Below are 14,652 nucleotides of genomic sequence, written 5' to 3' on the forward strand. Positions count from 1 at the left end.
TGAAATGGAAGGGAGCTATCCAGATGTCATTAATTAAAAAAGCATTAGTGCCCTCTGAGGTTGCCTTGCAAAACACTGGGCTCTTTTCTGCGAGCCCCCGGGGAGCTCCTGTTTGCCGTGGGCCGAGCAGCCGGGTCCCGGGGCCGCGGTCCGCAGGTGTGCTGCTGGAATGCTTCACGTGGCGGCAAGCAGCCGTGGCCTGCAGCCTGCCCTTCCCGTCTCAGCGCCTCAGCTTTAAGACTTTAAAACGCTCCTTTGGTTGAATCACTGCTTTTGTTTTTTTTTAATTGACTCAATTCAAGGCTGGTTGGAATCATGCTTGTTCCAGGATCCCGCTGAAATACTTGGGGTTGCATCAGAGTTGGTTTGTCCTTTTTGCTGTTAGCATCTGATAGAAAAGCAGAGTGGCCTTACAGACTTATCTTTATGATTTATAGCTATTGTAATGAAAACTATAGACAACTAGTATCCATTCCTCTTTTAGCAGTCACCTCTTTTAATGGCATTCAAAGCTTTGGAAGAGCTGGGGCTAGTGCTCAGCTGTTGGAGCCGGATGAGGGTGGGAGATTTAACGATGCTTGAAGGGGTTTTCAGAGGTCCTGGGCAGCGGCAGCTCCTCGTGGGGATGGGGGGGCAGCAGTCTGCCAGCGCCGCTGCGGCTGCTTTCGCCTGGGGGAGGCACTTAGGGGTTTGCAGCTTTCTGCTCCGTGCCACTGCCGATCCCTCTGGGATGAAAAGCTGGACATGAGCTGGTAGTATGTGCTCGCAGCCCAGAACCCACCCGTGCCCCGGGCTGCAGCCAGAGCAGGGGGGGCAGCAGGGCCAGGGAGGGGATTGTCCCCCTCTGCTCCGCTCTGGGGAGACCCCCCTGCAGTGCTGGGGCCAGCTCGGGGGCCCCCAACAGCAGAAGGACCCGGAGCTGCTCGAGCGGGGCCAGAGGAGCCACGGAGATGCTGGGGGGGCTGGAGCAGCTCCCCTGGGAGGCCGGGCTGAGAGAGTTGGGGGGGTTCAGCCTGGAGAAGAGAAGGGGCCGGGGACCCCTTCGAGCGGCCTCCCAGGGCTTAAAGGGGGGGCAGGGGGGGAGGGACTGTGGATCAGGGGTGTAGGGATAGGATGAGGGGTAATAGTTTTAAACTGCCAGAGGGGAGATTTAGGTGAGATGTAAGGCAGAAATTGTTCCCTGTGCGGGGGGTGAGGCGCTGGCCCAGGGTGCCCAGAGCAGCTGTGGCTGCCCCCTCCCTGGAAGGGTTCAAGGCCAGGTTGGACGGGGCTGGGAGCCCCCTGGGCTGGGGGAAGGGGGTCCTGCCCGGGGCAGGGGGGGGCACTGGGGGGGCTTTGAGGGCCCTTCCCGCCCAAACCAGCCTGTGGTTCTGTGAATCGTGCTGAATTCCCGTGTGCAGCTCAGGCCACAGGAGCCTTTTGTCTCGTGGCATAACCCCGGTCTGCGTTTAACCTCTGGAAGAGGCTGACGCTCCGTGGCTGAGCCGTCGCGTGCCTCCCGCGGCCCAGCTCGCATCGAAAGGATGATCTCGCTTTGTCACCCGCAGGAAAATCTGCAAGTCGTGCAAATGCAGCCAGGAGGATCACAGCCTGAGCTCGGACGTGGAGGACGACCGGAAAATCGGGCGCCTGCTGTCGGACTCCAAGTACGCCACGCTCACCGCCCGGGTGAAGGGAGGTGACGGCGTTCGCATTTACAAAAGGAACCGCATGATCATCACCAACCCCATCGTCTCTCGGAAAGACCCCACCTTCGACACCATCACGTACGAGTGGGCTCCCCCGGGACTCACCCAGAAGCTGGTAAGGTGACCCACAGCGCGTTTGGCAGGTAGTGGTGTCGCTTAGCGGAAAAAGTAACTCAGCTCTGGAATAAGGTTATCGGGGGGGGGGGGGGGGGGGGGGGAATAGCAAAACTTATGGTTTGCCTTGGAGAGCAAAAACATACGTAACACTTGGTGTTTTGGAAAACCGTGTAGGTAACCAGAGTAGGTAGGAGAGGGGAATGGCTTGCCTTTGGGTTTTTATAGGTTTGCTTACATTTCTAAGAGAAGTCTTAATGGGGTTTACAACTAGAAAGCTCGCTACTTTGGTAAAGCTCGCGTCCAATAAAAACATTGCTCTGGAGAGGTCCCATCCCTGCTGTCCTGCCAGTCGTACCACGCCTGTGCAGCCCACGCAGGCTCCAAAACCCCAGGCTGGATGTGGGAGCGATCCCCCCAGACCTTCTCGGGGTGTCCGGGCAGGGGTTGGTGCCCTCCCTGACCATCCCCAGGAGGGCACCGCGGCGGCAGAAAGCCGTGCAGGCTGCGGGACACCCGCAAGGACGAGTTAACGCCAGAGCCCCGTCTCGTGCTTTTAAAACACCGCGGGGCTGGGCCGGGCTCCTGGGAGCAGCCGTGGAGACTCCAAGCTCTTCGGGTGGTTTATCTGGGCAGGACGACTTGTCCTGGGCCTTGAGCTCTCTGTTGGAGAGGCGGGTCCCGCCTTGCTCCTTGGGTCTGATCTCTTGCAAACGTGGGTGTGAGCCTGTCCCAGGAGCAGCCAGCGCGGGCGGAGGGAGGTCGCTGGGACAGTTCCCCTAACCTGGAGGGTTTTTTCAGTCAATCACTTCAGGAAATTGTGCTTCAGTCTCTTGAAAGCTGAAAAATCAAATCAGTGTGGAAAGAAGTAATGCTGCATCTAAATCCAGCGCTGTGCTTCTAAATTACTCCGTTACGGATGTGGACTTTAATAAGGGAAAAATAACTGTAGTCTTCCATATAGTAATTATTTTCCTTGCTTGCTGAGGTAGTCATTAAAATCTCTGACTTAAAATAGGCCTGGCATCTCAGATCTATTAACCAGGAGTGCAACTAGCGCTCACTTGTGCCTCTAAATGGCAGAACAGCCCCAAACCACCCCAAAACGCAGCCTTTTTTCCTGCTGGATGCTGCATCACCTCTGCCCCAGCCAGGCGTCCGTGGGAACACCGAAACGGAGCCGGAACAGGGTGTCGGCGCTGTTTACTTCATGGCTTAACGTCTTTGCCGTGCTGTTTCTGTTTTCATCTCGGCTCTGACTCGCTGGGCAAGTGGCGGGGAAGGGGAGGAGGGTTTAAGTTCTCCCCGGCAGCGGTGGGCAGCCGGATGGTTGTGCCTTGGGGGCTGCCCCTCTCCTGATTTCAGAAGAGCATCGCTTCGGTGGAAAACATCCTCTGGCCCCCCCCCCCCCCACCACCACCACCACCACCACCTCTCCGAGGTGCAGCACAGCCCGGCCCTGGCCCTGGCCCTGGCCCTGGCAGGTTTGTGGAGTTTCCCGCTGCCGGGACCGGGAGCGGGGAGGCTCGTCGTGCCGGGAGCGGAGCTCTGTGCCCGGGAGCATCCTGCCCGCAGCCCCGCCGGCGCGACCGCTGCTGCCCCCCGGGGCGGGGGGGGACCCCTCCCGCATTCAGCGCCGGAGCTTTTCCTTACAGCTCAACAGAGGCCGGTCCGAATTCCTCCTGGTGAGGTTTTGTAAAGAGAACTCGGGCTAAAAAGGGGAGATGGGGAGCATGGTCCCATGCCGAGGGCTGGATCCGAAAAGAAGCCCCCAGCCCAGCCCCACCTTCCCTCCTGTGCCTGGTTTCCATCCGGGCAAGCAATTTTGCTGTGTGGGAATGACTGGAAGTGGGTTTTGGGGTGTGGAAGTGTTAGGCAGCAGAGCACTTCTTGAGGGAAAGCATTTAACTGGGTTTTAACTGTGTTGCGGTACTAAAAAGGTTATACATTACACTGTCATTAGCGGACAGCTTTTGCTCTTCAAATTAAACAAATAGTTCAAAGCTGCTGAAAACTACAACCAGATTTTTTTTTTTTTTTCATTTTTTTTTTTTAATGAATAACCGGGGAAACAAATGTGAAATTGCAGCTGCAGACCCCAGAGGCAGACCGATTGTTTCTTCTCAAGACTCAGTTGCCCTCACGCTCTCAGAAAGGCTGACTGGGGGTGGCAGGAAGCCTGGGCTGGGGATGCAGCTGGGGCCTGTGGTGCTAATTGGAGCAGACCACTGGGCTTTAATGAGGGACCGAGACCCCCGTGCATCCCACTGCCCGGCTGGTTAATCGCAGCACTGCTGCTCACAACCTGCTCTCCCTTTGGTAGGAGCTGGCCCGGCAGGGATGTTTGTTTAACCGCTTTTTGCCTTCCGCAGGTCCCACGGGGAACTGGGAGCTGGGGAGGGACGGGGAGAACAATGGTGGCACTCTTCCCACCCGGCCTGATTCCTTAAGCACGCTGCTCAGCCCGGGATTTATCAGGAACCCGGGGCTCCCCGCGGGCAGGCTCGGCCCTTTGCCGTGAAGGATGCCCGAACTGCAGCTCCTGGGCTGCTTGCTGCTGCTCCTAGGGGCCTGAACCCCCCACCGTCCCCCCTTGTTGGGGGGAGCAATCCGGGGCCCTGCGGTGCTGGCGGGGGGGCAGCTCGGGGGGGGGGGGGGGGGAGGTTCGTGCCTCACGACAGCTTTGGAGCTCTTGACAGTGCCCGAACGGCTCTTGGTTCAAGCACACAACATTGCAGGAGCTTTGGAGACAACCTTGGTAAATTTTGGCTTGCAGATCAACTTGACAAACTTTTAGGAGGAATGCCGGGTGTCGGCCGTTCTCGGGATAGCTCAAAAGGGACTTGGGCCAAAAAGCTTTTAGTGCCTAACTGACTCGCTCCGGTGATTTCCTTCTGAAGGCAGGCTGGAAACCTGGGATTGTTTTTAATATTGTTGTCCTGAAGTGGATGGTCCAATAATAGGAGGAAATTCAGAGTGTGTTTTCATTAAGCTGTGCCTGGAGAAGTTATGAAGTAGATATTCAGTGTCCTTGGGGAATGTGAAAAGAACAGATCATAAAATATCTCCGAAATCCAGTAGTTAACAGTGAAAACTCAGAGTGCTCTTCCTCAAAATTATCTGTGCTAAGGCAAGATAGTAAAGCATTTGGCTGTGGTAATACATGGTAGCAGCAGAAGAAACAACTTTTTATTATCCTTGGTTTCAATTTTTGGTGTCAGGTTGATTTTTTTGATTTTTTTTTTTTCCCCCTGGTCTACTCTCTGGACACACTTTGACACCTACAATTATAACTTTAAGCATTCTCTTGATCAGGGAGTGAAATCCCCCCACGTGCCTGGGCAGAGACTGCAACCTGCGGCTGAGCGGTCCAACTGGACTTTTAAGAAAGACGGGACACTTTGCTTTTCCCCGTGGCCTCCAGCACAGACCTTCCGTGTCGGCGGTGGGGAGCCTGGCGCTGGAGTGGGACAAGGTGCTTCGGGCGCACGTGCTGGCGCGGTGCTGTTCTCGCAGCTCCGGTGTGAGCGCTCGCGAGCCTTGGCACGTTTGTAGTGGGTCGAGAATTCCCTCCAGGAAGGTCCCACTGTGTCCCTGGCGTGCCCCGGCGGCGCTGTGCCTGCGGCTCAGCCTCGCCGGTGCGGGCCGTGCAGCTCGAGCCTCCCGCTCACGGCCGTCCAGCGGGAAGCTCTGAGCTTTGGTCGCTTGTCCTTGCCAGCTGCCGGACGCCGCCGGGCAGTGTCTGTGTTTTGCGAGGCCTGGGAGGAGCCGTTGGGGGGGGGGGTTCTAGCCTCTTGCTTCTGTAGTTCCTATTAGGATTTCTCACTTCTGCAAAAGCCATCTGCGCACCAGATCGCTTCTGCAGCATCCCGCAGCCCGGCGGTTCCCGAGCAGCACCTTCTCCCGTGGGAGCCCTCCCCAGTAAACTCCCGGATATCAATCCTGTCACTGCGCAGAGGCACAATATACTGAGTGTTGATGCCCAATATCGCGACGTGCAGCAATGTTAACATGCACTCCAAGAAACGGGGAAGAAGCCTTGCCTCCATTAAATCATTTATCTATTGCTGTTGCAAGTCTTCAGGCCGGGATCGTGCCCTGAGACGCTGCTATCTATCTGGCTGGAAGTAGCTGAAGGGGAAGCTGACTTGGAAGTTTTTACAGGCGTGATGTGTTGTTCAGTGTTGTCCAAACGTTTCTGTATTTAAAAGGCCATACTGAACCAGGCTGTGTACTGTAAACAGTTAATTGCTTCTCTGCTTTTTTTAAATTTCAGTTTCAAGTGCTGACCAAGTAAGAAACAAATCTAATGCAGCTGGATGCTGGTCTTTAAAACGGAATGGCAGGGAGCCAACTGGCTGCCCCTTCGCTCTTCACACTACAATAGGAAAAATGTCTTGAGCGGGAAACTCCCTTCCCCTTAGCACCAGGCCAGAAGAAGTTAACTGTGCAGACCCCACCGGCCCACAAAAGCTAATTCAGCGTGGGCCAGCCCTCTTGCAAGATCATGGTTTACTCTCTCTTGAGGTAGCGGCTAGCGGCCAGCTGAGCAAGAGACTTTAGTCTGGATAGTTTCTTGGCGTTTACTTGCCATGTTGCAGGGCACGGGTGACCAAACACCTTCCCTTTCCTGTAAAATCAATAATCGGGTGGAGTTGGTGGCTGTCAGTGTCACAGACTCAGCTTCTATGTGACTCTTTTTACCTGCATTAAGTTTGTTTTTTTTTTTCTTTTAATTGATAAAAGGGGATCTTTTACTGTACACTACGCTGCATGCAGCCCATGAGGGCTGTGGTGGGGCTCTTGGTGCAGCCTCTGACCCGCTCCCCGGAGCTTTCCCTGTCCTGGCACGAGGCAGGAGGAAGCTGCCTGGGCTTGGGTTTTGATCTTTATGGCTTTCTGGTCTTTCCAGCAGCCTTGCTGTCCAATTGCCTGGAATAGTGGCCTGCTAATGCCAGCAAGGGAGGGTGTGTTGGGATCTGGGTGCAAAACAGCGAAGCAAGTCTTTGCTGCTTTGCTTTCCTGGGGAGTCTGGTTTTTTTGTTTTTTGTTTTTTGTTTTTTTTTTTTTCTGTTTGTTTGGTTCCACTGTTTTCTGAGGACGAAACGATGAACAATAGCCTGGCTGCCGCTGGCATCTGAGTAAGTTCAGCGTAGGCTGGGACAGCTCGGCGGCAGGAGGGAGGGGAAGTGGCACGTTTGCCGCCGCCGCCCCAAGGCGAGCGGAGCGTCGGTCCGGGAGAGCTCGCGCTTCCCTCGGCGGCTGGGGGGTAACTGCCGGTGCTCTCTCCCGCCCAGGCCATGCAGTACATGGAGCTGATCCCCAAGGAGATGCAGCCGGTGGCGGGGACGGACGGGGCCTGCTATCGCCGGCGGCAGCTGATGAGACAACTCCCGCTGTACGACCAGGACCCGTCGCAGTGCCGCGGCCTCGCCGAGGGCGAGCTGAAGCTGATGGAAGACTTCGTGAAGAAGTACAAAGCCGAGGCGCTGGGCGTCGGGGAGGTGGCACTGCCGGGCCAGGGCGGCGGCGGGAAGGAGGAGGGGAAGCCGCAGGGCGAGGGCATCGTTGCCGGCAAACCCCCCGAGACCACCAACGGGGCCCTGGAGAGCGCGCCCGCGGCAGGGCACTACGTGAGTGCCGCGCTCCGCGGCGGCGGGACGGGCTGGCGGGGGGTGCCCGGGGGGCTGGGGACCTGCCAGGGGACGGATCCAGCCTCGACTAGAAGGGGGAAAGGGCCGGGGTTACCTGTTCCTTGCTCCCCCCCCGGGCTCCTCCGAATCTGCTGCGATGCTCAAACTGCAGCGCCGGGGTGGGGGGGGGGGGGGGACGGGACAGGACCCCGCTGGGACCCTTCCTCGCGTGCTGGTGCTGAGCGCTGGTGTCGGTCTAGCAGGGGCGAGGAGGGGGGGTTATCCCCGTCCCCACCTCCCTCCCTCCACCGCGGGAGCTGTGCTCCACCGCCGAGGCCGGGACGTTTTCCGTCAGCTGTAGGAGCCGGCGATCTCACCTCTGGATTCCTCGGCGGCTCTGAAAGGTTGGGTGGGACGTGTCCCTGCGTCGCTGCGCAGGTGCTGAAGATGAGCAGCTGTTTTCCTGCGAGCTAGCGAGCGTTTCCAGCCCGGCTCCTAGGCCAGCACAACCACCAAGACCCCAAGCGATGGGAGGCGGTGGCTCAGTCTATTTAATGCAAAGCCTTGAACGTGGAGATAGTGCTCCCGGGGCTGGAACCGCACCGGGGAACTTTGAACAGACCGTGCCTGTCCCTGGGCATAAAAATAAATTTCCACAGGGAAAGGATTGAGATTCCCTAACACCTTTTCAGATTGATATTCTCCCAGTGCTGTCTGGAGTGGCCATTGTGGTTGCTGAGCAAATGCTTATCATGAAATATGGTGAGTGAAAATATTTTGTATTGGCCCATTTGAGGGTGCCTTTGCAGCAGATGATTTAGAGCTGGGAAAAAAAACGGTGTCTGAATGTTTTTAACGCAAGATTGGTCTAGCCATCACTGCACCAAGATTGTAAGACGTTAAGAGCAGTTTCCACTTTCATTCCATATTGGGTAATGTCTCCCCTCTGCGATGGCCACTTCTATTAACATGCATCTGACTTTGAGTCCGGTGACACAGTAAGAGTTTTCACTGTTGCAAGAAAATACTGAATTGGACAAAGAATTTTAAGCTTCAAAAATAGCCAAAAAAAGGAAAGTTCCCATTAAACTCATTAATAAAAGTCATCTTAGCAAGGAGGGTTTATTTAGACTGCAAGTTCGTCCTTCCAAAGAAATACATAACCGTGATGTTACTCTCTGTAGTTTAAAGCATCATTTCTCTAGAGACACTAGCTGAAAAATGGAACTGCTTCAGAGCTGGAGATGCTCTTCAACCAGCAGACAGTGCAGCTCTGCTCACGGCAGACCACGAAGTGTTGTGGCTTCTTGCCGTGCTGAAAACAGACCCCCCCTCTAACAAAACACCGCCTGCTTTAATCTGATCTCCCGTGGAGGAATAAATGCAGCCGACCTGCTACGAATGGACTGTGTCCCAAGAGCTGAAATGTGCTTCACTTCCAGAAAGTCTACTGGCTTTCGCAAAACTGCACTGGAAGAAACGTTCTGCCATAGAAGAAGGAGATACAGCACTTTAATTTGCAACGTGTGCGAGTAGATGTGAGCAAAATGAGCTGTATGGAGGCAGAGGATGGATGTGAAGGGACTGAGAAACAAAGCGCATGAAGCCAATGACACTTAATGTTGTTGATGTATTCGGGGTTGAAATGTAGATCAGCACCCTCCAGATGTGGAGGTTTAGTACCTCTCTACTAGGGTGCTGAATAGCTTGTTTTGGAGACCCTGACTCTCAAGCAGTTTCTGCGATGTTTCTTCACTGAGTCCATCAGAAGTAGGACACAGATTTGAATCTGTTGAATACCAAACCTCTTAGCCGGTACCAGGAGCTTGATTTCACCCTATTTCAGCTCAAGGTGTGAATCTGAGCTATAGATTTATGAAGGATGGATGTGTGTGGGAGGGGTGGCGGGGGAACCTGACAAAAAAATCCCACTACTCTTGCTCTGGAAGAAAATGAACCCAGAAAGCACCAAAGCTGCACCAAGAAACAAGCTGGAATGATTGCCTTGGGTGTTCGTGTGGTCCCTGTGCTAAAGTCGTTAAACCTCTTATTGCACACTCAGGCCAGCTGTGTTGAAATTGGTGTGTAAAGGAAAACATACAGGGCCAATGTAAATCACGGTGAGAGAGGCATCTGAGCTCCAACAGCTTTTTGAACTTGTCTCGGCTGCAGAGAGGGGCCCCATCACTAACAAGTCTGTCCTACGAGCTGAATGTTCTCCGCCGAGCATAAAATCATCTTTAACCCCCTCAGAACTGGAAAGTCTTCCGGCGTTATAAGCCACTGTGTTGGAGTCGAATCAAATCCTGAAGCAGTTGCTCAGAATTAGCCACTGTCCCACGAAGCTCGAGGCCAGCAGTGCGGCCTCGTGGGTCTGGGGAGCATCTTGTGTGGGAGCTGTCACCGCAAAACGGCAGCCAGCGGGCAGAGCGAGTTTGAAGAAGCTTAGGGGAAAGGGGCACTTTCTTCGCCAGCACCTCTGGTAACTCAGCTAATGAAGTCTTCACTCCTCCCTACACGGTGGAAATGTAAAATGAGTACCAAGCTCTAATCCCATCCTCAATTTGAAGAGCCGCTTTTTACTTAGTGTGCAGATGGCAAGGGGATGGAAGTTACATGATGCTGCGGGAAAGCCCTCTGAATAATTACCATAGAAAGAAACAGCAAAATAAGTTGTTTTTTTCAACCGTTCTTGTTGGCAAGAAACACGAGCTCGGAGTTGGAGAGCTGCTCGTGTTTGTTCTCGCTGTCAGATCTTGCAAGATAAGCAGGGCAGGGCTGGATGGGTCGGGGGGGGGGGACGGAGGGGGGGGGGCAGCTGCGGGGTCAGGCTCCCTGGTGCCCCGCGTCGCCCAAATCGGATGCCCTGGGGAGGTGTCGCGGACGTAGGGGAAAAATCCGGTCCCATCCGAGGGGCGCAGGATTCACGGGTCCAACTGCCTCTGCCGGGAGCCGTGCCCTGCCAGCCGCCCCGCGCTCGGACGTGCCCCCCCGAGGCCTTGGCCGGGGAAGGAGCCGCGTAAGCAGACGTATCCCCTTCCAGCCTCCCAGAAACGCCAAGCCAGGAAACATTTTCTCTCTCTTGCGCTGCCTTCGCTCTTCCTACTGGATTTCCTGGTAAAATAGGAGATGCCCGGCAGCGCGGTGGAACCACTCCAAGGACCGCAGGGCACTTACCGAAAATCCAGACGGGACGAAGGAGGAGGGAGCAGCGAACTGCGGGGCGTGCTAGAAATAATAGTAACAAAACAAAGAAAAGCCGCGGGTGGGGGTAGGTAGGCCTGTAACCTTCTGCTGTGTAAAGGGAGAAGTGAGATTAAGCAAACACCCTAGACACAAAGAATAGTCTTTTTGGCACCCAGGCCGTGAACGAGCAGGAGGGGCTGGACGTGCTGGGGAACTTGTCTTCAGCCTGACACTTGGGGAGCTCCCAGAGAAACCCCCAGAGAGGCCCTTTCTGCTGCTGCCCCAGGGGGGTTGGAGCGGGGGGGGGGTCGCGGCGGGGTCCTGTGCGCCCAGCACAGGGTTCCCCGGGCCGTGCTGGCATCACGATGTTGTTGCTCAGGACACGGACCACAGCTGCCCCGTGGGGGGTCCCCCTCCTCCATGTCCCCCCCCCCGCCCCATCCCCGATTCCCTGCAGCTCAGGAGCGGTTCGGTTGCCTTCAATGAGAGATTTTAATTTTGTGTCTCTTCCAGCCCCGTATTAGAAGCTCGTTGACTTAAATGGGAGCGTTTGTAGGCAAAGCCACCCTCCCCAGGGACACACACACCCCCCCGGCCCTGTGGGTGCTGGAGGGGGGCCGGTGCTCCGGCCGGGTGCAGCAGCTTAAGCCCCGCACGTGCGATGCACAGGCTGCTTCACACCAAGTCCTGGGCTCGTAAAAGCCTGAGCCAGGCTGCCGGGGGAAGTCTGGCCTTGCAGCCAAGGGCTCTGCTGGAAGACACTCCAGCTCCTACTCAAGAGCATTTCTTCCAGGCAGTGACAGAGCACAGACTCAGAAGCTATTAGCTTGCCCTGGACTACCCAGGCTTAAATGGGAACTGAAATAACAGCCCATCAGCTGTCAGCTCCGGAGAGGAGAGCTTTAAAGCCTGCTCTTAACTAATCGCAGGATCACTCTGCAGGCGCGGGTGAAGAGTGAACTCAGTTGGTCTTATGTGTAATATGCACAGACGCTAATTAATCATCAGATTAGCCAAATCTAATTCTGTCTCTTTGGACTGTTATAAATTGAAAGCGCTGTGCTGGAATCTTTGGCGTGACATCCGTCTTACGCATAGAGATGTATATCAAAAAACTGTGAGAAAAGAACAGAGTTCCTAATCTCTCTGCAAAGTAACATCTTTGACATTCCGCACTTCTGCACTATCGGATGTCTTAACTCTTTCTTGGAGAACCTCTGGATTTTAGTGAAGGTTGGTTTGAGCTTGGGGGGTGGTCCCAAAGGGCAGACACTTAGGGGTTGGTGGCTTGTGCCATTCTTACCTGCCTGAGGATCTGGCTGGAGGGAAGCAAGCAGTATTCTGGGTAGAGACTGGCAAATATATACTTATAATAACTTTTAATTATGTTATAGATAGACACTCTGTCCCTACATGGCACTGGTCCAAATGTTTGCACAGAATATGGAGCGATAGAACTTGAGATGTTGGTTCTGTTGGCTGTGGGGGCCCTGTGGTCTTCTCTGTGTTGTCTGAGTCCTGCACAACTGAGATGTTTTCCCCAGCGCTTTCCTCAAGCTGCAACCATTACTTTCTCTTCGCTTCGGCGTTTCCTTGCTCTTCCACCTCGCTGCACTGTTTCTATAATCCTCCTTTCAGGCCGGTGGGTTTCGCTGATAGAGCTGTAAACTCCGGCTTTGGTATTCTCAAGCTTCCCCTCACAGAACAAGAGCTCGAGCAAAACCAACCTAAGTCGCACGGCTTAGCAGTCCTGGAATTAAACGTTTTATTTCCACTGTCCTCCTTGGCGCTGTGGGATATGTCGAGCAGGAGCGCAGCTGGTCCTTTCAGAAGCGGGAAGCGTTGAGGATGTGCTTGGAGATGGTGGTGGTCTGTTTCGCTGTCCGTGCTTCCTACCAGCGGCGCGGGTAACAGCGATGCCTTGAAAAGATCGTAGAATGGTTTGGGTGGGGAAGGACCTTAAAGATCCTCTAGTTCACCCACTCCCCCCCTGCCGCGGGCAGGGCCCCCTTCCCCCAGCCCAGGGGGCTCCCAGCCGTGTCCAACCTGGCCTTGAACCCTTCCAGGGAGGGGGACGGTGCCAAAAACCATTGTGTCTGAGAGGTGGCTGCTGGAGGTGGCCGCCGCCTCCCCGCCCGACGCGCGCTCACCCCGCCGCCTCTCCCTTGCAGCGCTGCGAGACCTGCAAGCAGGCGGTGCCGGGGGACTGCCCGGTGGTGTACGCCGACCGGGCCGGCTACTCCCGCCAGTGGCACCCGGCCTGCTTCGTCTGCTGCCGCTGCTCCGAGCCCCTCGTCGACCTCATCTACTTCTGGAAGAGCGGGGCTGCCTGGTGCGGGCGGCACTACTGCGAGAGCCTCCGCCCGCGCTGCGCCGGCTGCGACGAGGTAGGGACCGGCCGCTTGGCCTCCCCACGCCCTTCGGGTGCCGGCGCCGGGGGAATCCAGGGCTTGTCCTGGCTCCTGCCCTCACCCCCCCGCCCCGGCATCCGGCAGCATCCTGGTGCTGGGCGCCGGGGATGGGGGGGCCTAAAAACGGGGTGAAGCGGCGCGATGTTAACGACAGTCTGGGGCAGCCCTGCCCTGTCTATCTCAGAGCAACAACCCAGCTCTAGTTGCGCTTAAAACCTGGCGGTTTTATAGTGCTTAACTGCAGCCCACGGCTGGCTCAGGAGCAGTCCCCTGCCTTTCCTTTGCCTGTTGCTAAGCCTGGCTAACGGGCTTGGTGGGGGGACACCAGGCTGGGGGGCTCCTGCCGTGCTCCGGCTTAGCGAGACGATGGAAATAAGCAATTGTCTGTCTGTCTGTCCTGTAGATCATCTTCTCGGAGGACTACCAGCAGGCAGGAGGGATGGCCTGGCACAAGAAGCACTTTGCCTGCCTGGAGTGCGAGACGCTGCTGACCGGCAAGCCCTTCGCTCTGGACAACGCCAGCCTCAAGTGCACGACCTGCAGCAAAAGCAAACGCCTCTGAGCCGAGCGCCCCGAGGTCCCGCCAGAACTGCGGTCATTCGACAAGCACAGGAGAAGGGGAAGGTTAAAACAAAATTAGAGCCTGGCTGTTCACCTGCAAGCAACTCAGTGCCCCCCTTGCATCCAGTACAGCTTGCAGGAGAGCGTTGCCTTGAGGAGGAAGCAAAGGAGGCTCGTGTGCTTGCGGGTGGGAGGTGCGCGGTCTGTCTGGCGTGGAGGGACTGAGAAGGAGGTTCTGTTTGTGCTGGGTTTTTATTAAGCGTCTCCAAGCTGCTTCTGACTAAGATCTTGCAATAGTCTTTTGGAAATAACACATCTCAAAAGTAACTTTCGGCATACTAAACCTACGGTCATGGTCAAAACCAAGAGCTGTTCCTATTTTTCGCGCTCTGTACTGGAAGTTTACACTAAGAGGCTCCTGACAACTGTACTGAATCAATGGGTTTGAAGAATTTGATGAACCAGGGGCGATTACTTTCTGAAAACAAACAGTATGTGGGGTGATTACTTTCTGAAAACAAACGGTATGGAATTGCAGCAACACGCAGCTGTGGCTTTCTCCTCCTGAGTGTCCGATAACGTAGAAGTGTCGCGCTGGCCCCCAGGGCGGTGGGTTTAACCCTGGCGAGATGAGGGGAAGGGCTCAGCCCTGCCCGGGGCAGCCGCCTGCCTCAGCCCACGCCGGCTTCAGCCCTGAAACCGGAATGCAAGAGCGTGGCTGGGGTGTCCCGTGAACGGGCCCCCACCGGCTCTCGCCGCGGGCGAGCGGGGTGCCCGCAGCGCGGCACCGCGCTCCTGCCGCCGCGCTGGGGCTCGGCGAGCGCTTGAAGTACGCGCCTACATTTCAGCTGGGTTTCATGGGGAATTTTATGGAAAGCAGCTTTGCAGGCGGAGCTGTCTTGGGGCAGGGGGTTGTGCCTGAACTGCTGCAATGCCAGTTCCTCCCTGTAGCGGGTCAATGCCCCCCTCCAGGTACCAGGGAACCGTACCTCCCCCTCGGAGCCCGCAGCACGCTCGCCCCCTTGCCCCGCAGCTCTCCTGTCCCCAGGGGACATCCCC

General features: G+C 56.0%; 1 protein-coding gene across 3 annotated transcripts in view; it reads left to right on the forward strand.

Annotated features, from left to right (window-relative positions):
• LMCD1 (LIM and cysteine rich domains 1) overlaps window positions 1-14,054 on the forward strand; it is a 31,979-nt gene extending 17,925 nt beyond the window's left edge. For all 3 annotated transcript variants that reach the window (XM_042799721.1, XM_042799720.1, XM_042799722.1), the window contains exons 3-6: window positions 1,548-1,803; window positions 7,100-7,435; window positions 12,793-13,008; window positions 13,436-14,054. In XM_042799721.1, coding sequence (XP_042655655.1) covers window positions 1,548-1,803; window positions 7,100-7,435; window positions 12,793-13,008; window positions 13,436-13,594 — 967 coding nt within the window. In that variant the 3' untranslated portion in view covers window positions 13,595-14,054. The remainder of the gene's footprint in view (window positions 1-1,547; window positions 1,804-7,099; window positions 7,436-12,792; window positions 13,009-13,435) is intronic.
• The last annotated feature ends 598 nt before the right edge of the window (window positions 14,055-14,652 follow it).

This window comes from Tyto alba, unplaced genomic scaffold, assembly GCF_018691265.1.
Source record: "Tyto alba isolate M040663 unplaced genomic scaffold, T.alba_DEE_v4.0 Super-Scaffold_3, whole genome shotgun sequence".
Taxonomy (NCBI): Eukaryota; Metazoa; Chordata; class Aves; order Strigiformes; family Tytonidae; genus Tyto; species Tyto alba.